The sequence below is a fragment of the Tinamus guttatus genome, unplaced genomic scaffold (genome assembly GCF_059628265.1).
Source record: "Tinamus guttatus ecotype Peru unplaced genomic scaffold, ASM5962826v1 Tinamus_guttatus_pri_ptg000125l, whole genome shotgun sequence".
NCBI classification, from domain to species: Eukaryota; Metazoa; Chordata; class Aves; order Tinamiformes; family Tinamidae; genus Tinamus; species Tinamus guttatus.
Window position 1 is genome coordinate 2,697,027 of NW_028288659.1, and position 27,217 is coordinate 2,724,243.

General features: G+C 38.2%; 1 protein-coding gene across 1 annotated transcript in view; it reads right to left on the reverse strand.

Annotated features, from left to right (window-relative positions):
* DCP1B (decapping mRNA 1B) overlaps positions 1-27,217 on the reverse strand; it is a 47,744-nt gene that overhangs the window by 8,110 nt on the left and 12,417 nt on the right. The window contains exons 4-7 of the mRNA XM_088521621.1: positions 11,154-11,220; positions 8,955-9,090; positions 1,683-1,811; positions 89-928 (exon numbers count right to left, since the gene is read on the reverse strand). Coding sequence (XP_088377747.1) covers positions 89-928; positions 1,683-1,811; positions 8,955-9,090; positions 11,154-11,220 — 1,172 coding nt within the window. The remainder of the gene's footprint in view (positions 1-88; positions 929-1,682; positions 1,812-8,954; positions 9,091-11,153; positions 11,221-27,217) is intronic.

A 27,217-nucleotide genomic window follows, 5' to 3' on the forward strand; every position in this document is an offset into this window, starting at 1 on the left:
TTATAAAACTCCAAGATGAAAAGACAGACAAACTCAAACTTTTTCCCGCCCCCACCCTTTTTTTTTAATTCTACAGTTACTTATTTACCTGAAAGAGAGAGCTCTGTTTTTCTGCACCTGGTGCCTTGTCTATCCAGGAATCCAGTGGTTTCAGTGTACTGGCGTTCTGTGTAACAACAGGAAACTTAGCTGCCAAGGTGGGTCTGCTGGATACGTGCAATTGTTGTTCTTGTTGCACTATTTGGAGTTTTTTCAGTAGCTCTTGAGGTGAAATCACCCCAGAACCGGTTGTTTGATTGCCAGAGAGAGAAAGTGGCTGTCTAGGAAGTTTGGACTGTTCTTTACCAACTGGCTGGGACTCCACAGTCTGGCCTGGAAGGGAACCATTGAAGTACACCAAAGGTGGCTGGGTCAGACTGTTTATCTGTGCTGCTGGTGCTCCAGCAGCAGCAGGAGTCCTGCTGAAGACAGAAGCTGTTGAGCTTACAGGACCTGTTGCACTGGCGTCCATTTTAGGGACTGATCCCGACTGGCCCTGTAATTTCTGTAATAAACTCCGAGTGCCAGCAGTATCCTGGACTACATGAGATGTTGCAATGCCATGAGAAGTCACAGGTTGGAAGAGTCCTGTGAAAGTCTCACTCACAGGGTGCATATTGCCATTTTCACACAGTCGGCTCTCAGGAAATTCAGCAAGTGGATGCAGGTCTGTTCCACGCACCATAAGCTTCTGAATTGCTGGGCAAAGCTGTTTCTCTGCAGAGGGTGAATGTCTGCTAGGTTCTTCATAAGACAAGGAACGTACCACCCCCTGCCTAACAGAAAGATTCTCTTGATGCTGTTTACTATGTGGCTCTGAGACATCTGGCTTTTCTTGTTTTCCAAACAGTGCTGTCAGAGACAAGTGTTGTGGTTCAGAATCCATATTCTGTGGAGGGAGAAAAAAAAGAAAACAAACAAACATAGTTCTCTGTTGCATGCTAAGTCACATTAAGTGTCTACAAAACTTAGCCAGCAATATTCAAGCAACAGCTGAAAAAGCTATGCTTTGATCTTTTCTCCTAAGAAAAATCTTAATAACTGTGACACAGGAAGGGCAAGGAAATAGTTGTCAAGCTTCTATTGTGGTGAAAAACAGTGAATCTGAGAAACAGCAGCAGCAGTTTCACTTCAAATACCACGAAAAGCATCTTCCCTTTCAGCCACTACTACAATATTGGTAAGAGACAGAAATCCTCTGCCCTGGTGTGAAGGTGTGCCGCGTCTTGAACAGCTCACTGCAACAGCTGACTGGATTCAGTTGTTAGGATTTTGCAAGGTCATGTAGCTTGAAGATATATCAAAACATTTTTCTGTATTTAGAATAACTAAATTCACTAAAAGAAAACAAAACAAACTGTGGTCTGACAATTGACTAGACTAGCTTGGAACCAAAACAGCACCCCAAAATTGAAAGATCAGTATTTCTTTGTTGCATCAGCAGAGTATGTATGTCTCTAATTTTAATGCTTCCATGTCATGTGGCATGGGGAGCAGTGTCTTTAGTGCAATTTTGCATTAAAATAATTCCTTACCAAAGTTCCACCTCAAATACTTGCACTGACCTCCTGGCCTAAATAAGCATTCCTAAATGGCTACTGGGTTACAGTAGCACAAAGCGGAACACAAGCAAAACACTTTACCTTGCCTTGCTGAGATATTCGCTGGTGCTGATTTTCACTAGGCTTCACTGGAATTGGTTTGATTAGGTTAGGGTTGTTATAGATAGCAGAGGAACTGGTCATTTGTTTTGGCTCTGAGCAGGTCTTACACTGCAACAGAGAAAAAACGTATTTTTTTGAGTGAGACAATATCTTTTTCCCTTAATTCTCTAGCAAAATAAAATCCTGGAGTTAGCTATTTCATAACCAAAATTATCACCAAATAACAATGAAACCAAAATAACAAAAAGTTTTAGCACCATTTATAAGAAGTTACACTACTGAAAAACTAGCAAGTGATTTTCTAAAAATACAAAGCACATGCACAAATAAAGACTTGACTCCAAGATTTCTTGTTTAAGAGATTTCCCCTCCTGGTTTAAGTCTCAGGTGTCTCCTTATTTTTTGTTTTTCCCACCCTTAGCCCAAAGTCAGTCCCGCACCTGAGACGCTAAGGAACAGACATGCTTTTCTGCAGCAGTAGGCAACTAGTCCTATAACTTGTAGGCATAAAAGTAGTTTAGGCACATGGAGGATTTATGAGCAGATAAATAGCATATTAAAAGACTTTGTTAAAAAATGGCATTATAATTCCTAAACTTCTTTACACAGATACACCACAGTATGAGAACTTGGAGGATACATACACCATATGGAAAAAAAAAACAATTAAAATGTTTAGATCAATCTGCATTTGTAGAATCAGTGTATTTCCTTATCAAGCATGGCAGTACTAATCAACTATGAGGAGACAAGGCAAACAGAGACTAAAATTGTTCAGGGACAAAAAATGACTGCAATATGAAGATGGAAGAGCATCATTTAATTTAGAAAAGAGACACGGAGTATGCTGTGTGAAGGACATAGAGAAACAATAAATGGAATAAGAAAAAGTGAATTAGATTATCTCATTCATATTATACATAAAAATAAGAGGATAGTTGATGAAACTAAAAAAGTAACAAGTATATAACAAAGGCTGTTTTCAATGGAAAAGGAAACAGTGAAACAGTTGAATTCGCTTCCACAAGATATTATTGATACCAGAAATTGGAGAGGTTTTTAAAGAATTATTTAATAAAATTTAAGCTTATCTAACAAGAATATGCTTAGTTAATTAACTGTTTGATGAGTCTAAGTTTTATGCCTCAGGACTAATGAGTCCTGAGGAAAAAAAAAACACTTTGCAGATGGTTGGTACGGAATGATCAACTTTGATTTCTTGTTCCTTCCTACAAAGAATCCAGTATTATGCATTAATGACTACTGCACTAGACAGATTGCTTTTCTCAGGAAGTAGTGCCACTGACGCGATTATGAAAATGCTAGTATATTTTCTAGAGCTTTGTGATAAACTCTTCAGGGTTCAAAGTTGTCAGGTGAGAAAATAATTTGACCTCCCCCTCCCCCCAATATACAGAAGTGTTTGTAGTATCCATTTCTAACACCTACCATAATAGTAAAATGTGAAAGAAAACAAACACCAGATGGACAGTGAAACAGAGCTTCAGTTCTTGAGGGGGTTTGAGGAGGCCTGGTGACAAAGGTCATGGTACACCGTGCCTTCTTCCCTTCAGCCTTTACTGCTAAGACCTGCCTTCAGGAACCCCAAACCTCTGAGACATGTGGAGAAGTCTGTCACAATAAGGAGGATCTGTTAAGCGGACACGCTGGACGTACACAAGTCCATGGGATGCCCCCATGAGCAGCTGAAGGAGCTGGCCATGGCTGCGTGACAATTCTCAATTACCTACGCAAGGTCACAGCAACTGGAGGGCTGCTCGTGAGGACAGGAAGACAGTATGTGTCACACTGTCTTCAGGAGAGACAAGGAGGAGGATCCAGGGAACTACGGGCTGGCCAGCCTCACCTCTTCCCCTGTGAAGGAGATGGAGCAAATAGTCCTGGAAGTCACTTCCAAACATAGTAAGGACAAGAAGGTGATTGGGAGTAGTCAGCATGGATTTATAGAAGACCAATGAGATAGCCTTCCATCAGGTCATGAGATGACTGTGTTAGTGGATGAAGGAAGAGCAGTGGATATTGCTTTTCTTTTACAAGGGTTGCAATTGTCTCCCTTAGCATCCTCATAGACCAGCTGATTTGAAACAGAGTCTATTAAATGGACAATGTTGTGGATTGAAAAATGGCTGATCTGCAAGGCTCCAAGAACTGTGAGTCCAGCTGGAGGCCAGTCACTAGTGGTATCCCCCGGATATCCCCCCTGTTTAATATCTTCATTAATGTTGTTGATGATGAGACAGAGGGTATGAGCAGCAGGCTTGCAAGGCAATACAAAGTCAGTGAAGAGACATACAGACCAGGCGGTTGTGTTACCATTCAAAGGAACCCTGACCGGATGAAAAAAAACCGGGAATCTCATGATATTCAACAAAGGTAAACTGCAGAGCAATAACTGAATGCACCAGGACAGGCTGGGCATCTACCAGATGTAAAGCAGCTTCGCAGAAAGACCTGGGGGTTCTGGCAGACAAGTTGGCCATGAGCCAGCAATATGCCCTTGCAGCAAAGACCAGCAGCATCCTTGGCTGTGTGAGGCAGTGTTGACAGCAGGTCGAGGGAGGAGATCCTTCCCTTCTGCGCAGCCCTGGTGACACCGTATCTGGAGTACTGTGCCTAGTTCTGGGCTGCCCAGTACAACAGAAATGGGCATACTGGAGCTGGTCTAGCCGGACTAGCAAAGGACTACAAGGACGATTAGGGGTTGGAGCATCACTCCAATGAGGAGAGGCTGATAGAGTTGGGATTGTTTAGCCTTGGGAAGAGGAGGCTTGATGGAGAGCTTATCAGTGTATATAAAAACCTGATGGGAAGGTAAGAAGAAGATGGAGCCTGATTCTCAGTGATGCATAGTGAAAGGAAAGAGGCAATGGGCAGAATATAGATAGAAAAAAAATATATACACATATAGGAAGGGATATAGAAAGATAGGAAGCTACATTCAAACATAAATAAAAGGTAAAAGTTTTTTTTTTTTTTTTTAAACTGAGGTGATCAAATGCTGGAATGGGACGTCCGGAGAGGCTGTGAAATCTCCATCTGTGGAGATATTCAAAACCTGACTGGACATGGTCCTGAGCAACCCACTCTAGCTGATCCAACTTTGAACAGGGGAGTTGAACTAGATGATCTCCAGGGGTCCCTTCCAGCCTCAGTGATTCTGAGATTCTGTTGAGTTTCTGCTCCAAAATTATCTTGTGAGTGTTAGGACGTGACAGCCTTCTGCCATGAATTTCTGAAGACATACTCTCACAAAGCAGAAGTGTAATTCCATTGGCACTTGCCTTTCTTCTATTGCACTTCGCTCTCTTCTATTATATAGCAATTTCTGGTTCAAATTCTGCTCTCAGAAATAACTGTAAAACATTCAGAGACAATCATCCTACAGTTTATCCATTTGGTTTAAAGAAAAAAGAACTTGCATCTTCTTTCCTGTTGTATCACTACTGTATAAAGTAAGAAATTGCCTCAAGCACTAGATTTGAAAAAAACATGACAAACAAGACATTGACTTTGCCAGCAATGGAGAGCTTCACAAGAAAATTAAATCTAACTAAAATATAAAATCTCACAGTGAGTGCACCATGCCTAATCTGAGTAGGTCACATTGAGTATGGAAATCTATGAAGCACCAAATTGAATTGAAGCACCAAAAGTTCCACAGGAACTTAAGGAAAAAAATCTTAACAGTGAGGGTGACAGAGCACTGGCACAGGCTGCCCAGAGAGGTTGTGGAGTCTCCTTCTCTGGAGATCTTCCAAACCCGCTTGGACGCAGTCCTGTGCCTCGTGCTCTAGGTGACCCTGCATGTGCAGGTGGGTTGGACTAGATGACCTCTAGAGGTCCCTTCCAACCTTAACAATTGTATGATTCTATGATCTATTTAACCTAACTACAATATTTCCACTCTGTGAACAAAAAACTACAAATAAATGACCCAGAATGAAGTATTTTATTTTCCCCAAAGTCTCTTTACCCATGTAACAGTGCAGAGCAAGTTCCAGTCAACAAAAATATTTGCTCTGTGTTATGAGATTTCACCATCTACCTGAACCATGCATAGACTGAAGAGGATGTTGTCAAAGGAAACACAGACAACGGGCAGGCGTTGTAGCTCAGTATTGGAGTTCTCCTGAAACAGATACCGTGTCACTTCTCCATCTCCTCTATCACTCTCTCTGTGAGAGTCAGATGCTTGACTCTCACAGAAAATATGAGCTGCAAAGACCTATCAGGTACAAGGAGGAGATGTGAAAAGGACTGATACAAGGAAAGGTCAACCAGGACTGTATAGGACTTAGTTCAGAAGAATTCTGTAGATGGATGGCTATGCTGAAAGGGATAAAGAACTCTAAAGTTGTCAGAGAAGGAATGCAGAGCTAGTTGGCCCTTGAAACCAAGGACTTTTATCTAACTGATGTGAAGCAGCCATAAGAAGACATCAGTGTACAGTCACATAAAGGTGTACAGAGTGCTCTGAAGAAGAGGAATACAAAGGAGGACAAGAATTGTCACACACACACAAAAAACCAAACCAAAACAAAAAAATTAAACGAACAAACAGAGTAATAGCTGCGAGGATTCCCACGGAAAGCTCTGCTTACATGAGACAATAAGAACAAATACAGACTGTTTAGGAATAGGAACATTGGCTCTGCATCATCTAGGCCAATTACAACACAGTGCCCTCTGGAAAGACAGAACTTCTGGAGAGGTGGTAAGATAGTATCAAGGCTTTCTTACAGATAACAAATTAACACAGAAGTGTGTGCCTAAAAACTTACAAATTACATTCCTGTTTGAGCAGGTCAGTATCACTGGAACACTTTCATCGAATCATAGAATGGTTAAGGCTGGAAGGGACCTCCATAGGTCACCCAGTCCAAGCCCCCTGCACACGCAGGGCCACCCAGAGCACGTGGCACAGGACTGCGTCCAAGATCTCCAGAGAAGGAGACTCCACAACCTCACTTTGCTGATGGACAGTAAAGAACTCGACAAAAAACTTAAACAAAATTCAGAGGCCAGGCCTGCTTACTGCTAGAAGTGATGCTCATATCAAATGTTGTGTGTCCCTAGTAATGGACAAGTAAGCTTCAGTTATTTTGGGCACATCAACAAGCCAAAGGATGTCCACCTTATCATGTGCTCTGATCTGTCAGATTAAGAGACAGATGGTGCAATAAATGCACAGCAGTTAGGGCAGTGCATTTCATCATGCTTTGTTCTGCACAGCTCTTGAACTGTTTATCTCTCTAGCTACTATTATGAGGTTTGCTAATACCACACAAGGATATACTAAAACCCTCTTTTTTTTTTTTCCCAAACATGTTTTGGTGATTTAGCAGATTAAAGCTCCACTGATAAAGAAAAAGGGGAGGGAAGGCTAAGCATTTCATTTTTTCCCACAGCCTCTGAATGTGCAAGTCACTTTTGAGAATGGGCTACATTCTTCAAAGTTACTTACAGTCCTCAAAATTACTGTGGGACTCAAAATTCAGCAAACTAGATGCTCTGAAAACTGAGGCTCTTATTCTGTGGCTCAAAAAACTTCAAAACCTCCTCTTTTCTGAAACCACAATTCTGAATTCTTTTCTGAATTCACAAAGGAGAACAACAGATTTCATGACCAATGTCAGCACATCTGCATCGTAAGTCATGAGACATACCCTGGCAAGGAAGCATATGTCATAAAGCAGCCAAATAGCATGACTGAAATATAATGACATTAAATGCAAAAGTGGGTTCTTATTGTCTTTATTTCATGCACTCTTCCTAATTTTACATTACTAGCAAAATGAAAAGAAACACAGGCCCAGTCCTTAAGAGGTAAAAAACTCCCATTACTCATGTCCCAGATGAAGAGGAAATTCTCATGTTATTTCCTTAGCAACCACTTTTAAGCAGAAAGATTAGATGGTATGAACAAGATGCAAATTTACAAGAGATCTGCAGATTCGGGTTTTTTTTCTTTGTTTTTAAATCTGTTGCTTAAACTCATCTTTCAGTGTTGCCTTTCCTCTGTCTTGATTTTTGGTGTGTTCATCTATATGTGCAAGATAATTATCTTTAGACCTACCATCTTTCTCATAGCACATAGTACAGATCCTAGCCATTCTTCTCTGGGGTATTTAAGTGGTTAATGAAAAATCCTTGAACATTTCAGAATATATAAAATCACACTCTTTTATGCAAACACTAAATACTTATTCGATATTAAAACATAGAACAGACACAAGTTTCTAAAGCTGTTTTTGTCTACTATAAAACATGAATTTCACCTCTTTAAGAAAATATAAAGGTCTGTATTTTGAAACAAACTATGATCCAAGAAAAACAAATACATTTCACCAAAGCAGTCTATTATAATCTTTATGAGGTTCTTATTAGTAGCCACATTTTAGAAAAAACATTTTTTTTCTCTCTTCGAATTGTTTATGTTTAAGATGCAGATATTTCTAGACTCAAAATACTTATGAACTCATTATTACATAATAATACATATGAAAGACAGGAAGCAGCAGGAGCAATTGTAGGCTCTGAAACAATCTGCAACCTATATATGAATAATTTAAATTATTATATTTTTATTCCCTAAAGTAAGCTTTTTTGATTGCTCAATAATACAGAACATTATTAGTCCATTAGTTACATCCTTGTTTAGAAGCCTCAGAAGACCAAACCAGCCCATGGCTGAGATCATCCTAGGTTCCATCAGTGTCCAAAACTTGCTAATGGCCACAATTAAAAGCAGTATCTCCAAAGTAAAGGTATTTCATAGAGGAAGTGATCTGTGAAAGCCACATAAATTATCAGAGGGTTTGAATACTTCATCCAGAAATAGGACACAACTTTAAGGAACTTTAAAGTACTATTCAATCAGCAGGGAGCTGATTGAATGGGTCTATGGGTCAAAACCAAAGCCAGAAACATTCATGCCTCAAGTTTCCATTTCTTTTTATCTCCTAGGGAGCAACAAATAAATAATCATATACATATTTTCCTTTCAGAATTTTTTATTCACAGCATTGTTTTCTCTTGAATCTCTAGCAAATTCTGACAAACAACTGACAGAGTATACTGTCTGAAATCAGACCGTCAGTTCTACTTTGAGGAAACCTCTTCAAAAAAACCCCCCAAAACTATTATGTGTTAAAATTAAAAGTGTCAAGCAGGTTGGCCTCATTTTACCACTGAAAGAAAATGCCTCATTTTACAGAGAGCAAGTCTCACCTTGGTATACTCATCTTTGGCTTTGGTAAGCATCCGTAAGATATCCACTTCTTTGTTATTAGCAGAATTCATGATCATTGGGGATGCTCCTGTTCCTGTGCCCTGCTGTGCTTTGAATTGTTCCTGTTGAGTTAGGCTGAAAGTGGGAGGTGAGAGGAGAATATACAAGACAAAAACAACAAAAAGATAAAGTTTTAACTACTACTACTATTTTATCGTAATTAAAGAAAACTTGAGTATTTTCATTTTCCCCCATCAAATTCAGTTAAAACACCTATGTTAAAAGATCTATACTAAAAGAGTTTGATAAAGCATGAGATACATGTTCTTAAATTGCTGTAAATCACTCAGAATTTCTATGCTCAGAAAAAGAATTTATAGCATTATTCAGTTCTACTGGTGGTGGAGGATGGCAAACGCACACAAATCAGTCATTAACTACTAGCAAATGACCAATTTCCTGCCCCAGCTGCTTTATTATTATTGCAGAATGCTGAGAATTATAACACACAGCCAACTGGCTGAGCTACAGGGTATTTTTTATCTATATGCAACACTGCTATTATAAACCACTACACATGGTTTACAATAGCATGTATCCTCTGAAAACTAGTCTTTATTGTAGTAAATTACCAGTTTGAGAGAACCTAATCACCACCAACTGCAACTTGAGCTAGTTAACTAAAATTAGCTGTCAAAAACCTGGACTTCCTAGGGTTCATTGCTTATTTCTGTAAATTCTTCCCCATCAATTATTTCTTGGGTCACAACTGACTCATTTTGGAGCTATAGGACACACAGCACAAATGAAAAAAGCAAAACCAAAAAACCACCAATGTCACAGTCTGTGTTTCATAATGTTTTGTCACTGCAAAATGCAGAGCAGCAGGTATTTTTTCAAAGGGAGACATAAAGGAACTATGACTAAATTCCCAGCTCGTACTTCGTTATGAATACTATCTGGCACATAGTGGGAGATTGGTTGAAGCGTTTTGCTACGGATCCCAGTGTGTGAGCATGAGCCTTGCTTGGGCTGTGGGACACGAACAGGCACATGACACTTTGGCCACGAGGACGGCTGTCACTTCCTCAGCATGCTTCTGGCTACAGAAACACGTTTGTTAACCAGGCTGTTAGGACAGGTGACCTGAAAAGGAGAGATTCACAGTTTGGACAGTGCCTTTACACAGCTTTGCTAGTATCTCATGCTGTCAGCTTGACTGTATCAGTCTCCTAGAATTTTTCTTGGGATGACAAAGACCTGGATGTACATAATTTTTCTTCCTTTCCTTCAGAAGGAAAATCAGAATAGCTGTGATGTAATGTGTCCGAATCCTGCGTTGCAGAGGCAACTGGTAAATCCAGCCTTTGCCAATTCCTACCAGGTCCCTTTAAAACAGCCTCCACATTACACCTCTAAAAAATGAGACTGCACATGCTGATACAGTCTAAATGACTTAGCTCCTTGCTCCTTCAAATAAGCATGAAAACCTGGAGAATATAATAATCAAAATGGGATCATTGCAACTAAGCCAACCATTACACCAACCAGAGGGCAGAGCAGGAGAATGGGCCTTTAACAATTCTGAATGTGTGGAGAAAGCAGTGACAGTTAAGAGACTATTCATGACATTGTAAGATTAAAATGCATCTGAACACACACTTCTGTGTGAAATTTTCTTCTCTGGTTTGATTACAAAATTTAAGATTAAAGCACTAACATAAAATAACTTTATTAAATAAAAAAGAGTCCTGAAGTCAGAGCTAATTAAGTGAATTTTGTACATATTGCTAAGAAAGGAAGAAGCAGGAATTCAGTCATGATGCAGAAACAGAAATTGTATTATTACAGTATGTCTTCATGATTGCCCTCACTTACATTTATAGGAGAAAAAGAAGGTAACACCAGCATTAAAAAAACTCCCCAAAGTGAAAATTATATTAAGCCCCGAAAGAATACAGTTCTTCAAAACAGATCTCTGAGGCAACAGGTAATAAATCACATGAAAAAATACTGCAGCATAACAACTTATTTTTGAATATATAAAATGCAGCTGTGTGACAATTTTACTTTCAACAGATTCTATAGAAAAAGGTTTAAAGTAGAGAGGTGTGACCATCCTTGTAATATAATGTGCATGTATGTACAGAAATACATACATAAAAAAGCACAGAAAGTCTTGTTTACCCATCACTTACTTTTTCATGAGCTCTGCAATTCTTTGGCATTCTTCCTTATCATAAAACCAAATCCCATATATGGACACTGTAAATGCACATCAAACACAAACTATGAGCATCTTCTCAAACAGCAGTTCTATCTGACAGCAATTCTACCTGGTAGATACTTAAAGGTAACCTGCAAAGGAATATTTAAATATATTTCTGTCTTTTTTTCCCTCCCACCCAGCTATAAAAATGAGAATTCAGATCTTGCAGTAAGAGAGAGAGAGAGAGAGAGAGAGAGAGAGAGAGAGAGAGAGAGAGAGAGAGAGAGAGAGAGAGAGAGAGAGAGATAGATAGATAGATAGATAGGAAGGAAGGCAGGAAGGAATGAAAGAAGGAAAGAAGGCAGGCAGGCAGGCAGGCAGGCAGGAAGGAAGGAAGGCAGGAAGGAAGGAAGGAGAGAAAGAGAGAAAGAGAGAAAGATATCAAGGGCACGTGTCCAAGGATGTACGAGTTCTGGAACCTACACTGAAGGCAGAGATTTTTTCTTTTCTCCAAAACAGTAAACCATCAGATTTTTTTCTTTAAATCCTTTTCCTCTGCCAAGTTTTTCAGTTGTCAAATCCATCCATTAGACCTCTAGTGGTTAGTAGCAGAGAAGTGTTGCACACATATATAAGCAAGCAAGATTTGTTTATTTTTGAACAACGTTCAGGCCTTTCTTACACCATATACCGCAGATGTTGTTAGAGCAACATAAACACATCTCTTCCTCTCTGCAGTCTGCCTATCACGTTGCCTGTGACTTTCACCTCCAAGCAAGTAATCATGTGTAGCCAACGCCAGGATTAGCAAACATATATCTAAGTTCAGACTTTAGATTCTGGCTCCTGCAAAGGAAGTGCCCACAGCTTTGCTCAGCAACCACAGTTTTACATGTATAGTAATAGTACAGAATTCTCACGTAGGCACGACTAATGCCACCACCGCGGCGGTGATAACCACAGTGGAACTGCAGTTAGTGCAGCTCTCACAATCATCATCAACAGGGAGGTTGTTCTGCTCACCGTCATGTCACGTAACTTTTATAAGATCTCGGAATAAATTTTAAATACTGTCTGCCCATGTTCTCCAAATGATCTGTCCACGCCGGTCAGGGTAACTGGCCTAGTTTTAACATGCAAGACCCTCTGCTGCAAGACAGAGAGTGCAGAGGCACTTGAAGGACCAATATGCACCTTCCCCTTTCTGTCACTACAACCTTGGGCAACGTCCTTGCTCCCATTTATATGATATGGGAGCAAACGGGCAACTAACTGTCCCTCTGCGCTCACCCTGCAGCGGGAGTTAATCTCAGCGATACGTCGTGATTCCTAACACATCTTCACCCGCAGCAGGGGTTGATTTTCATTTGAGAGGAGACAAAAAGAATGGAGTAAATGCTTGAAAACATATGTAACGTTATTTCTGGTCATGTAGCATTTCTTCGGATTAGAGCAAACCCAAAGTAATCACTTCATCAATTGCAAAGACCCGAAAAGGCAGCACACCTTGTGTGAATTGGCTTTATCCAAGTCGGAAAATAAAATGAATGTGCAGTTCTTTTTAAGACACAAATGTAATATTTATCTCTAATCCCCCTCAAATTTTCAACCATTTGTTGTATTTTATATACCTAAAAACAGTTTAGACATTTATGAGAGCATACTGGTAAAAAGCATAAGCAAAGAACAGCCATCCTATAGACAGACCAAAAATAACTTTTAAAAGATGTATAGTCCTTTTCATGATTCATTTAAAAAAAAAAAAGTTTTGTGATGATTTCTCTTATTTAGCTAAAAAATGGCAAGTAACACAATATGCTCCGGACGGTGTAAAATCCATGCATAAATGTACAACATATGTGCTGGCATGAACTGCACAACTCATCACCTTCTTGTAAAACTGACATTAGCATTAAAAACTGAACTTAAAACAGAGAGTAATATTCCAACACATGGCACAATGCATATCAAATTATAAACTGCAAGCTTGGACAAAGTGTGTGAAGGACTTGCAAAGATCAGAATACTACTATGCTACACCTGACATCTTTCTATCTAAACCATATTTGAAAAATTTGTTGTTTTGCTAGATGTTGTCCATAGTACAGGCACCATAATTCTTGAATAAAGCAATGTAACTGACTGAAAACCTCATCTGTCCAGACAAGTCAAAACTGTATTAATAAAACACGATTATTCTTTATTATAAAAGAATCTCCAGCATGGACAATTATTGATGAAACAATGGTTAACTGCTCCATCCTTTCTTAATATATTTTTAAAACATTTTTGTCACAGCTAGTGGCATCTCCATTATACACGATAGGTTGAACAGATTTTCTTATTGGCAAACTGACCAAACAAGTCACAGGTTCTTCATGAAAATCTGATAAACCTGAAGTCAGTTTCTTGGGAATATTGCTCTGGCCATTAAAAGTTTAAATACTGGAATTAACAGCAGGACCAAGGTAGTTGGTCTCAACTCAGAGACAAAGAACAAGTAAGCTGTCTGACTGCCACTAAAAAAAGAAAGACATTTTGTATTTTATAAAAAGGACAACTCATTGTTTGAAATGCATTTCAAGTTCAGATCACAGAATCAGGATACTGATTATTATGTCTATCCAACCAAAGGAACAAAATACCGATGAATTTTTTTTACTGAATGTTTTAGCCAGAATATTCTCCAGAGAGCTGTCATAATTGGATAATTAACCTAGATGTTATCTGAGTGTCAATCCCACCCTATTGACTTACACACACACACACGCACACGCACACACACACTTTCTCACCTCAGTCAAATGGTACTTCCAGCTCACAGTAGGAAGCACACACGAAAGAAAATCGGGACTGAAACCCCAGACTAATGTTCTCTGAGCTGGCAGCTTAAGCATTTAGCAATGAAGATGTAAAATCCTTCACAGGGACACAATCCTTCGCTCCATCCAGAACAGATGAATAATTCAGTAATACACTGAGAAAGAAGCACAGAGCAGCTCAACCTACTGCAGCACAAGGGACTCCCTCACCTGCACGCCCAATTCGTCTTCATGCACAAGAGAATGAGGTGCCAGTGAAAAGGTCACAGTCTGTGTGGTCATCAGAAGAGAGATAAACCTGAAGAGCACTAAGCCCATGTGCTCGTATCGAGGGCACCACACCTGCACTAACCTTGTCGTAAAGGTAGGCTGCAATATGTTCCGTTTTAATCCACAGTTAAGGAAACAGAAATGGAAATTACGATGATAATGTGTGCTAACTGCCATTATCTTGATTAATTAACAAACAAAAAATGGCAACTTTTGTATTATATGAATGTCCACAGTTAAAAATCAAGAATAAGACAAAGTATTTAAGATGATAAACTCTAATTATTAAGTTAGTAACTCAGTATGCTCTTCACTAAAAAGCGATGAACACTAGTTACACTCGTTTCACTGAAAGCTTTCCACAAGTATGAAAATTACATATTTCTTACGAGGATTAGATTTAAGTAGATTATTTATAGGCAGACTGTTTAGGCTCTCTGACAGAAAAAAAAATCTAGATCTACGTAACACCTGCAGAGTGGCAACTGCACATCCAAGAGGTTCACATGCTCAAACATAATCAGGAAGCAGCAGAGCTACAAAGGAGACTCTTCTGCTGCAGCACAAGAGAGGAAACGTTCAGCCACCAAACGCCGGCTCTACCTGCAGTTTTCCAGGGAGATACTGCTGGAAAGCAACCAAACAAACATCAGCCCCAAATGCCTTCTGCTCCCCGGCTGGGCCAGCTGCACGAAAAGGAGCTATCAAATCGGAAGACCAATGAGGACGGCTAATTTTATACTGACAAGCTGCTATTCATCTGTTCATCCATTTTCGGCAGTTCTGAACTCATGTTATTTACTAAAAGAAATGAGATTTAGTAATGAATCGACCGTATTAAAGGGGAAAAAAACAAAAAACTTCACCAAGGTTATGTTTTTAATGAGACGAGGCTAAACTAGAAGGATGTAGCGCAGGTATCAAATCAACAAAAAGTAGTTAGTATTGACCTCAAGCAAAATAAATGAATTAGTTGAATCATCTAACTAAATTTATTAAATTAAATATTCACGTGTATCAGTCCTTAGAATTGTTACAATTTTAAAAAGGTAGGTTATAAATCAGAACTGAAAATTTTAAACAAGACCAGTGAAGCTCATTTAATAGTGCTCAGTGATTTAATTTCAGAAATTAAATTATTTAATATTGAAATCATAACTTCAGAGCCAATTCTAAAGCTTCCGTCTCATAATTATAATTTTTGGCTAAACCTATCTCCGAACGTCACAAATACTACAGTACTGGACACTATTAGTATAGCAGAAGTTGACAGCTGCTACTTATCAGAATCACAGATAACAAGTTGTAACCTCTCAAAATTAAAATATTTATTTATTTCTAATGAATTTGTTATCACCTTTCATAATTCATGTTAAGAATTAAGGACCCTATTAAAAGAAAAGGAGGTTCTTTACGTTATTGTTTTTAGTCTTCATTTGCATAGCTTCAGTTTCCAGCTATTAGGCTTTTGACCTCTGTATGGAAGTTTTCATTAGCAATGTTTTGGTTTCAGGGTATTTACCTGCAGTTATTATTTTAAGCTAATGATACACAGACTACAATATTAAAACATGGATAACGTTTTAAATATGGAAATATTAAAACTTCCTACTTGCAATTCGCCTGTAACTGTTTTAAACTTGCAGCCAAAAAACAAAACAAAGGGAAAAAAGGCAAACTATTAATTTTAGCTTCCATTTTTTTTCTTGGTGTCATGCTTCCTAGGATATTGATGTAGTTTTAAGTGTGGACTACGCTCTCACTCCTGAATAGGTAACCACACTTGGCTACACTGACATGCAGTTTGTCTCTGCACATCTCACAAGAAAGGCAGACTGCTCTATGCTGATGATCATTTCTCGCTGCTATCTACCTTTCATGCAATATTTGACTAATCTGCAAACTATTAATGATAACTGTGTTTCCTCTTCCGATGTTAAAACACTCCAGTGCCAAGAACCATTTTGCGGCACCTATTCAGAAAGTACCCGAAGCAGATCATAACCGTAATAATACTTATAGATTTATGAATTCTTCAACTCAAAACACCATTTAAAGTACGCTAAATTGTGTCTTCTACTCTAATGCCAATATGACTTCCTCGACCACGGCATAATCTTTATGATATGACACAAACGTAGGATATTCCTTCCACTTTGCTCAGGCCCAAACAGTGAAAGAAACTTTCTGTCAGAGCTCTACATCATTTAACACACAGTAAAGCAAGTAAGTCAGGACTGCAAGAAAGGGAAGAGGATATAAATGAAGCTGTGGCTAAGGCAGCCCCACATTATTCTGGGGAGCGGAGGAGCATCTCCAAGGCAGACAAGTGAATGTGACAAGACTCCATCTGAAGGGGCTGCCATCGCCGGGGTATGTTTTATTTGCAAGTATTTGGGAAAAATACAATATTTAGCAGTTCTGTCTCTAACACAGAACTTCATCAGTTTGCATGAACAAGCAGAAAAAAGCCAGTTATGAAAGGGAAAAGAAAGTCTCCTCAGAGATGGCTTAATGCAAAATGAAAATGATTCATGGAGAGTGAAAAATCCTTTTTTCAGCTTGACCAGTCATCCTAAAGTAAAGCAAGGAGGGGAATATTCAAACAACTTTCTCAATAAAACCAAAACACAAAACAGAAAGCCCCAAACCCCATTCCCCCAAAGCAGATGGTTAGAGAGTGGGCAGTGATTGGCAACATTATTAAAGTCAAGAATAGGTTCCTTGCCACCATCTGTTTAATTATGCCTGAAACTACATCTTAAAATCAACGCATGAAACATCTTTTTTTTTTTTTTGTTAATAAAATGGACACTGAAGTATCCTAGTGATCTTCTGCCACTAATGAAGGGTGGGTGACCAATTCACAGACTTCCAGATAAAAAAGCCAGAAATCATTACCGATCATATTGGGGGGAAAAAAAAAAGGCAGTTCAAACGAAGATGATAATTTCTTTATAAAATTATGCCTGAGGTTCTACTCTGACAGGCTGATTTGAGACGTATTGTTAAGAAAAATCTATAGGAAATCCCATAAAGAAAAGAACACCAACTGAGCAGCATGGACAAACAAAATAGGCTCGTTGGAATGTCCCTCGAATAGTCTCAAAGCTAAGGTTATCTTAGCTTGGCAAAAAACTTCAATTTTCATTGATACATTTATTACCAAAAAGCTCAGCACATGTAAGAGTACAACAACAGATTATTTACTTTTTGGAAAAGATCCCAAAGGGCAACCAAATTTGCAAGATTTTTCTTAAAGTTGACTCTTGTTGTTGCTACAAGAAATTTTCAGGAACGACATAGGAGTAGAGTCAACACAACGACGCACCTGGCTTAGTGCAGTTTTTCTCTTCCTTTTCCTAATTTCTAGTTGCGTTCCCTGGCATTGCATCATCAGGTCCAAATAACTTTTAAATCATAATGATACGTGACACTGATATGAAGGCAGGAGGTCTGTAAATACAGGGCTATCAATTTCTTAAATAAGAAGTGGTTCCTAATAAAATCTGTATTGTTCTTAAAAATAAATACGCTTTTCTGAAATAAGAAGTGTTTTTCATTATTATTTCACAGTAGACTCCTAAAACATCCCCATTAGACTGGAACTCCACTGCCTTTTCTAAAAACAATGATTATATGATTACACAGTTTCTCACTAAAAGAGCTTACAAGCTAGATGAGATTTACAAGCAATATGCTACTATTTCCATTTTTGTATAGAAAAATGACAAGACACTGAGTTTGGAAGGCTACACGTGGATGTCTACCAAGGCTAAAAATCAAACCCAGATATCCTGAGTTTGCAGCAACTTCCCTGTGAAAGAAATCCATCAGAAAATGGCTGAATGGGAAAAGAAGCAGAACTCCTCAATGCCACAGCAGCTTACTAGGCCTCTGTTGCCCCCTATAACTTTTCACTGCAAACCATTAAATAGATCTTCCATGCACACTGAAATAAAGTCAGGTTCTCATCTACATAAAGTGAACTGAATATACACACAAAAAAACCTACCACTACTCAAATCTAAACTAAATATATATCTGTAACTTCCATCAGCAAAGTAAAAACACTATTTTCCACTAGGAAAAAAATCGTCTTAAGATTGTATTTGCCACCCCTTTAGCACTACAGATATAGGTTTCCTGACAGAATGGTAGAAATGAACTTTTACAAGTTATGAAACCTGAAAAACCAGAAGCTCTACTGAAGCCTCTGAAGTGTTTTCTCAATAATATGGTTTATAAAGTTCACAGAAGAGTTCATTATCAATGGAAGAGTTTAAACTAGACCCTTGATTATATGCTTATCACCCTAAAAGTTAAAGCAATGAGAAGAACTCTCCTTCTCAGCAGAGGTAAAGGAGACAGCAGGAAGCATCACTACTCTTCCAACTTGGGAGATATAAAAATAGTTTGCTTTTATTTTGAAGGCAGCTCTCAGTCATACTCTTCATCTCCTCTCTATTTCACCTTTACTTCCCTTTCCACTAGGCTACAGTACATGGCAAGTTCTGTTACGTTGCTTAAGGATTATCTAGTGTTCTAGTCCAATGGGAATGAAGGCTGCTCCAGCATAAAGGACACATTTGAAGGGCTGGTAGAAGACTCAACAGGACTTGACCACTGCTGTTTTCAAGGATCTATAATCTAAGAATATATTCTCCCACGTCTCTGATGCACCTGCTAAAGAACATTTCTAATTCCACAGCTACCTTTGGGTTCAAGGTTGAGTTTCCAACTCTGCTGATGTTAATTTTTTTAGTTAAAAAAAAAAGAAGAAACAAGGGAAAATATTTTGACCTAAAGTAGGTGTTCGACACCATATTATTTTATGTTATTTTATCCTGAATCTTGAGTTTTTCCTATAATCAGTCTGATGAGCTCTTATCCAGAACAGTTCAAGTCACACAAAATTATAAACAACTTGAAAAAAGGCTTCATTATGGAAATAAGCAACTATAGATGTTGTTTAAAATTCTGACTGTTGTGATCTCATCTCACTCATTTCTCCATTATGCAGTGGAGATCTTCAAATCCTAACTAATGGAAATATAATTGCAGATCAGGATGAAGCTCTCAACCTGCAACAACTATCTTAGTTGTCCGAAAATACAAACTTGTTCTTGTAATATGTGGCATCTAAAGAATATCATAAAAATGACAAAACTAAAAAAAAAAAAAAGGTATTTTTCTGTTTGCATTTTAGAGGCAGTTATTTTCACCATCTCACTATTTTTCCTATGCAATCAATTCATTTCTGAAAAAGTTTAGAAGGTAAAAAATCCCATAGAAATAAGCAAATGTCAACCACTTTTTCAAAATTTCACAATTCTTAGCTCCTCCTTACAGCATATCTATGTCTTTGCTTTACAGCATATCTTATGTTTTGCTTTTAATATGGCTACTTGCTGTAACCTTTTCAGATTTTTTATTCCATACCAAAGACTTCTGCTATAGTCACCTGTTAAGTCATCTTAATTTACTTTGGCCAAACTATGATGTTTCCATTGAAAATTACATTTTACCCTTTAGGCATATTTGAATTTTATTAGGCATATTTTAGGACCTATTTTATTCTTGTGAAAATTGCAATTTAGACATTTTTCTTTCATAAGCATACAAATGTCACTTCTCTGAAAATAATGCTACTTTTTTCCTCTGATTGCTATAATTTTGTGTTTAAAGTATAAATTTAAATTTAAAAATTATTTTCAATTATTAAATTTAGTGTTCAAATTACTATAAACTTCAGCATTTTATTGACTCTTCTACCTTTTTTGCACAAAGCAGTGCATGCCTCTGTGTATATGCGTAGACGCATGTGTGCATGTCCAGAGGGAGAAACAAAATGTGCCTTTTGAGATCAAGCTTGTCACCATGAAAATATGATTAAACAATACATATTTGTTTTAAATCTGTAATCCCACAGATTAGAGCACTCGCAAATGCATACTTAGCAAATTCATATTATATTAGCAGTCAGACATTTTAAAATACTGCATCAATGGGGGGTGATACAATTTTTGCACTGCTTTGTGTGCAGAATAGAGATATGCTTCAATTCGAGTTCAAATTTGGAACAAGGCATTGGGAGCTTTTGTTACAGTGACTCCATTATTTTCATGCAAGAAGCAAAACTGTACCATTTCTTTCTTTTTCTTTCCTTTCCCCCCCCTGCCCAAGTCAGCAGTGTTTTACCAACCCATGCAAAATCCTCTAGGTATAAAACCTACCAGTAATTTTCACATTCTGCTTCCTCATTCTCATTATGTGCCCTCCTTTTGCTTCTAGCTTGCTCAGTACAAACTTGAATCCTAACTTTGTTTTCAATATGGTTAGATGTACAAAAGATTCACGTGACAGAAATCAGAATAAAAACAGAACAGAGATGACAACTGAAAAGCAAAAAGAAGTAAGGCATTGGTGGAAGGCATATGATACTTTACATAACATCCAATGTTCTCTCTCCTCTTTTTCTAATTAATTATTATAAAAATTCAAGAGCCTTCCTACTGAAGGATGCCACAATACATTAAAATTCCTGTGTACAGGATTTAACACTATTTTTCTAAGGAAATAATCCCCAAATTTGAAAGAGAAGTAGTTGTTTGACAGAGACAAAAGAATTGGTGCAGTTCATCAAACTGCAAGTCCATATCCTGTGCGAGACAAGGACCAGCACCAGATGATTCACAGGAAGAATCTTCCTCTCCTCTTCCCTGTCGACATCTGACCTGAAGCAGATGTGTCTTACATCACTTACTTTTTCCCCCACCCCCAGCCTATTGGATGTGCGGCTGTTTTTATTCATATGAATAATATCTCTACTATGCAAAAGGATTACTGAAACAAACTCTAAAAGACCTAGGAGCACATATGTCTTAAATAATGAAACTAGCAGGTACAAACTTTTTTTTTTTGAGAAAGACTAATTTTAAGCAATGCATTATAATGTGAAGACTTTATATCCTGTTACATTCTACTAATGCAAGCTCTGCATTGCAAAACCAGTAACTGGGCTGCGGCCATAACCATTAAAGCACAGCAGATGGCAAATACTAAGCCCAACACTGTTACTAGTTTGTACGCCTTAAGACAAAAAAGCAACACTGCATTTGCAGCCTTAGCGGAATTCCACTGGAACAGTTGTACCGGGTTCCTATATAGAACACATTCCTTGTCCTTTAAAGGGTATGCTATCTTATACTTGAAAAGGATTTCTTTCCCTTTTTTTTTTTTCCCTCCGCTCCCGTAATTGAAAAGTACTGTTTAATACCGATTTAAGACTTGTTCTTATGAAGGCAGAGCTGATGAGACAGTCAAGAGCTTACAATAAATCAACACCAGGCAGAAGCGAGGAGTTTGTGCATGCGCTGGAGGATACAATCCTTCACATTAAGAGAAGGTTACAAATATTTTTTTATATATACACACACACATAAGAGAGACTGCGAACAAGCAAGCTCACATTCCAAGAGAAGTTTTCTGGCTATGTCAGGAGTGCAGTCCACGTCCTGCTAGACAAACCTATTTTTTTCAAGCACAAGAGGATATTATCAGAGAAGTCCGTGCTGATATACAGAAACCAGAGCTGGTCGGGGCTTGCTGAGGTGATGAGCTGACGGGTGGATGGTGCCCATTATCTTCACTTCTCAATCCAAGTTTTCCTGAAAAACCACTGGGGGAGGAGAAGGCTCCGACTGAGCATTAGGCACAGAGCACAAGGAAAGGATTAGGAGCAAAGAGTAAGGAAAGGAGGGATAATGCAAGAGATACTGCTGAGATTTCAAAGAGCTGGAAAATAGTTTCTAGATGAAAGCACTGAGTTGTCAGTAGTTCTACGCAACACTGAAGCTCTAACTTCTCTGCAGGACTATTACATTAGATATTTCTAAAGCAAGAAGAAACAACCAAAAGGAATTTTACTTAGTATACACAAAAAATCTATTCCGGATCAGCTCCTTTGGAATTCCAAAATGTTTCAAGCCTTTGTCCGGCAAGCGTATCACCCGCTCGGCAGCCACTCACCAGGGGAACCCGACACGAAGTACAAGGGGAAGCTGGTGCATGAATCTCAGCTCAACTGCTTCTACATCAAACCTGGAGGTAAGAGAGCACTAGCCAGCAGCGTGCATGCAACCTGCGTGGGTATCTGGCTCCTGGGACAAGTGTATTCCATTTTTAATTAAATAGAAGAGCCTGTATCATGTATGAAACAGCATCAATAATGCAAAGCAATAGTTAGGGACAATGTACTTTAAAGTCCTGCATGTGTGATCACACTATGACATGGTATAGAGAGCTCTGGTGATTCTCAGGTTGCTGGAATCAAACAGATGGACAGCTTCTCTCAGTAACATACTGTCTTTTGAGCACCTAGCAAACATCACTTTCCCACTCCCCTTTGACTCTAGAGTGAAAACCAAAGGCATGGGAAGGCGTGCAGGTATGAGCAGGACGCAAGCAAGAGGTTTACTGGAGATAAAGAGGATGAAAAGTTTAAAACATTACCTGAAAGCTCAATACATTAAATGCAAACGTCTGCATGAAAAGCGGTTAATCTGAAAAGGGGGTTATGTGAGTAGTTTTTAAAAAGCAACTAGTTCTGCAATATTTTGTTTGCCTAAGTATTTAGATAGACCAATACGCATTTTCACTGATGTGGAAACGTCTCCTATTTTATACTATACAAAGAGGTCTGTACAAAGGAGACGGTGTACAGGTTGTCACATGAAAAAGACCCTCTTAAAAAAATCTGTTCCAACTTTGACTCTTGAGCTTTACTGCATCATATGCCTATCTTATCTTGAAAAGATGTCCGGAATTCCTCGTGTTGGCAGTACACCCTCAGCAGTAAATGTCCAGATAAGTTAATATGCTACTTATGTGCTGACATCCATAAATGGGAAGCTAAGGCTGTGGTGAGCAGATACACGCAGTATTGTAGCCTTTCCATTCTACTCAGAAACGCATCCACAGCTGCACATACTTGATATATGCTTTTAGTTCTGTATGTTTCCCCTACCAATTCATTAGCCCAGGCAGATACCTTCTACCACACACAAAATAATCATCAGCCACCAAAAACTACAGAGCGTTGCTATCTTTAGCCCTTAGGCTGCTGCTTCTCACATGACATACAGTGCCACTGGCTTTCAAGCTGGACTCCCTCATTCTACGTAACTGGAAAATCTGGTAGCAATACCACACTTTTCCTCAAAATTTTGACCACTTTCATTACACAACAGAAATACATGACTCATTTGAGCAGAAGACGGCTGTGCTCACTACACTTATAGTTGCAAAACCTCTCACCATTATAAACACACTTTAGAAATGCAGAGCTTTCTAAATTACTGCTTTACAGCTGAAGACTTCCAGACCTGGAACTAAACCTCAGAGTATGTAGGGTGAGAAGAAGACAACAAAAACAAGCTTTTAGGAAAGTCTGAACAGAATTCCTATACTTCGGTGCTGAGTTTTAGGGAGAGACAAGTGACATGGTTTTCCTCATCAAGTTTTTATGTCTTAAAATTAGATCCTTTAGAACAGGCACTTACAATTTCAACTGAAAAAAAATATATGTTATATTTAGTTTAAGGGAGATCGTGAATAATAGGAAAGCCCAGAGAAAGGGTGTGGGGGCGAAATCACTTTAAAATACTTAGTGTATTATATACAGGGTTTTGCTTATAAGAAAAATAGTGGAATATTAGTTTTTTCTGTCTTGTGATTTGAACCCTAAAAATCTAAATCTAAAAACCATACAACTATATGTCCTTTCGACACTAAGTACAAAAAATTCCAAGCACTCTGAAGCAGAACCAACCCAACACCTGCTAATCCTAGAATCCCATTAATAGTTTAGTTTTAGGGGCATCTGGAGGTCATTGAGTCTAACACTGCTCAAAATAGGGCTAACTTCAGTTAGATAAAGAGTTTGGGAAAGTAAACAATATGATGAACTACAGATTGTTACCAAAATGTTTCTTCTGCTTTTCTAATCCACTTTCTCATCCTATTTATATATTTCTATACTAATTTGCATATATGCATCATACCTTTTTCGGCAGTAAATTATTCTGTTTTCCTCAGACATTACACAACATTAAAAATCTAATCCTATTGCCATAGAATCAAGCAGAGTTTAATCACAGACTTCCAAAAGAGCCAAGTATATTCTTCCAGAAGAGCTTGTATATTCTAAAATAAGCAAGCAAACTAAGCATTAGGTAGCAAGATCAACAACCCTGATCTCCTGATTTTACAAGTCTCCTGCCTTTACCCAGCACTGCTGCATGTCCAGCGGCACCTCAATGCAAACTCGGGCTAAGTTATGCCCTCAGGTTACCATAAGTTTTTTTTTGTAGGTCTACCAATAGACATTAAAGATTTTTAGCTATCGCTGAAATTTTTTTAATTTTCAGAGAGAGACAGAATTGGCATAATTTAACAAAGCCAGTGAAAAAAAAAATAAATCAATACCTATACTATTGCTGAGAGGTCATTATTTTCTTTACCATTTTAAGTAACTTTTACCATCTTCTACGGACATTAAAGCCACTACTAGAGTGAACTATAGAACACGAAGGACAATGAGATATGGGAAACACAGCAGTAAGCAGTAAGCTAGTTTTGCAAACCAGTCCAAGGACAGATAAATTCTGAGTGTAGCCGCAATGAAGACACATAACTGAATGCAAGACAGCATCTCAAAAGCAAAACAAACAAAAAATCCGTGCACAAGACAAATCTATAAAACAGTTAAGTTACAGACAAACTGTAAAACAGATTTAGAAAAAAAAAGTGTGTACAACATGACAAAGCCGATTCTGTTAGAAATAACAGCCTTAATTTTCTGTTTTAAAAATCCACTTTACTGCAACATTAATGCATTTTCAGTGTGTATAACTTGTTTTCCTTTAAAAAATAATTTTAAAAAAGCTATTCTTAACAGTGCTGACATTCAAATGTACTCAGCCAAACTGAGGTTTCACTTTAAGGTGAAAAACGTTCAGAAAAGACACTCCTGACCTGCTGCTGTTCCTGCCTCCCTGACAAATTTCTATAATGCTGAGCAAAGGAGAGACAGTGGAATAGGAAGAATTCTGTGATTATTTTTAAGAGGCATAAATGTCTCCCAGGGACACCTCTTTAAGCAAGCTACAAGCCTCTGTAACCCAAAGAAAGGGCAGTGGACTGTCCAGACAAGTTTAAGCTTTTTTAAGGGCTTCTGCCAAATTTGGTTAGCAAGCAGGAAGCTGACACAAAAACCCCTTTAATGAAGGCCCCTCTGCCAAAATTACTTTGGATTTCTATAGTTTTATATATTTTCAGTATCTAACAGTTTTCTTCCAAATGTATAGACCATTTTTTTCAAAGGATTTTAAACTAAGGAAAAAGTTTCTTCAACAAATTGGGCAGATGTAATATCAGTCCAGAATAATAATTTCACTCTCAAACTTAACCTCCAAGAAGTGCTTTTCAGGCTGCACTTTACTTAAAGCTGCACCATCAGAGCACCATATAATATATAAAAATCACCAACTCACAAAATTGAGAGGAAAATAATTCAAACTGAATGAATTTAAAAACATTGGTCAGTATTTGCTTCAAAATCAATGACACAAGTATTTTGGAAAAAAAAAATCAAATACCTGTTTCAATTTACTGTGTTCATTTTGTTTCATTTTCATTATTTGACCAGAATACTGTGTGTTGGTTCTCCATTTTAAGTTGACATTTTTATCAAAACCAAAAAGTAAACAGAAACTCTGCAGCCTTATTAGATCATAAAAAGAGAGTCTAAAAGAAGAAGAAGAAAAAAAACTATTATTTCCCTCGTCTCGATGGAAATAGCTGAGCAAGTTTTTAACAATCACTGCATGAGACTGAATCCAAATATACACAGAAAGTAGATCTAACTAAGAAATGCTGGCTTCTTTCTCAAACAAAAACATATTTCAGAAGAAAGAAGAGTTTTAATAATACTGAATTCTAAAATACATAAGGTAGAGTATCTTCAGAACAGATTTCAGGGGAAAAACATTATAGCAACCAAAAGGAGATTTTTTTTTCATTCCTTACTCATGTGTACTCAAGTTTTGTACTGTTCTCTCCTGTTTTCCTCAGGAAGGTAAAATTCCAATAGCCTTTTAAGAAAATATTTCTTAGAAGATAAATGTGTTTATGAGTCTACCTTAAGGATCAATAGATCTTCACAAATGTCTACAGAAGTGAGGCACTTATTAGCCATTTAGCATTTAATAAGAAGGGTGAATGGAAAAGAACCCCACTCAGCCTCCAAAAAGATGAGCTCTTCCAATTGCAAGGGCTTGGGAAGACCATGATATAGAATCCAAGAATGAAAAAAGTCTAGTTCAGCAAAAATCTACAACATTATCTTTTCCTTCATATTGCCTTTCCATTTTACCTGCCCCTAACCGACTTTCAGGAAAATTTTCAATTTTCCTCCTTCAATAATTCTGACATAGGGAAAAAATAACCATGAGGTTGGTGGTGGGAGGAGAGGTAACTGAGGTATCTCCTGTGGACAACTGCCAAACTTCCCGTATCTACGGCAAATCTTGGCAGTATGGGAATCTGAGAAAGTGATATTAAACTCACAGGGTTCCGACAGACATATGGTGGCTAGTTAAACCGACAGCTGGAATTACCTTGAGGCCCTGTCTGTCTGTCTGCCTGTGTGTCCCTACGCAGTTTCACCAAAGGCAGGCCTGGCTGCTCTGCCTGCGTACATTCCCCAAATCCAAGTTCAGCCAGTCCAACACACCGGCCCTGGCTAAGAAACCACGTTTGGTTCCCATCCTAGGAGATGACTCCACCAAAGGCTTTGCTAAGCAACACACACATGAAAAACAACCATCTGTGCCCAAATGGGTAGAGTGGCTAGTGAGATACAGAATATCTGTTGAACCGTCACTCAGTTTCTTCCTCC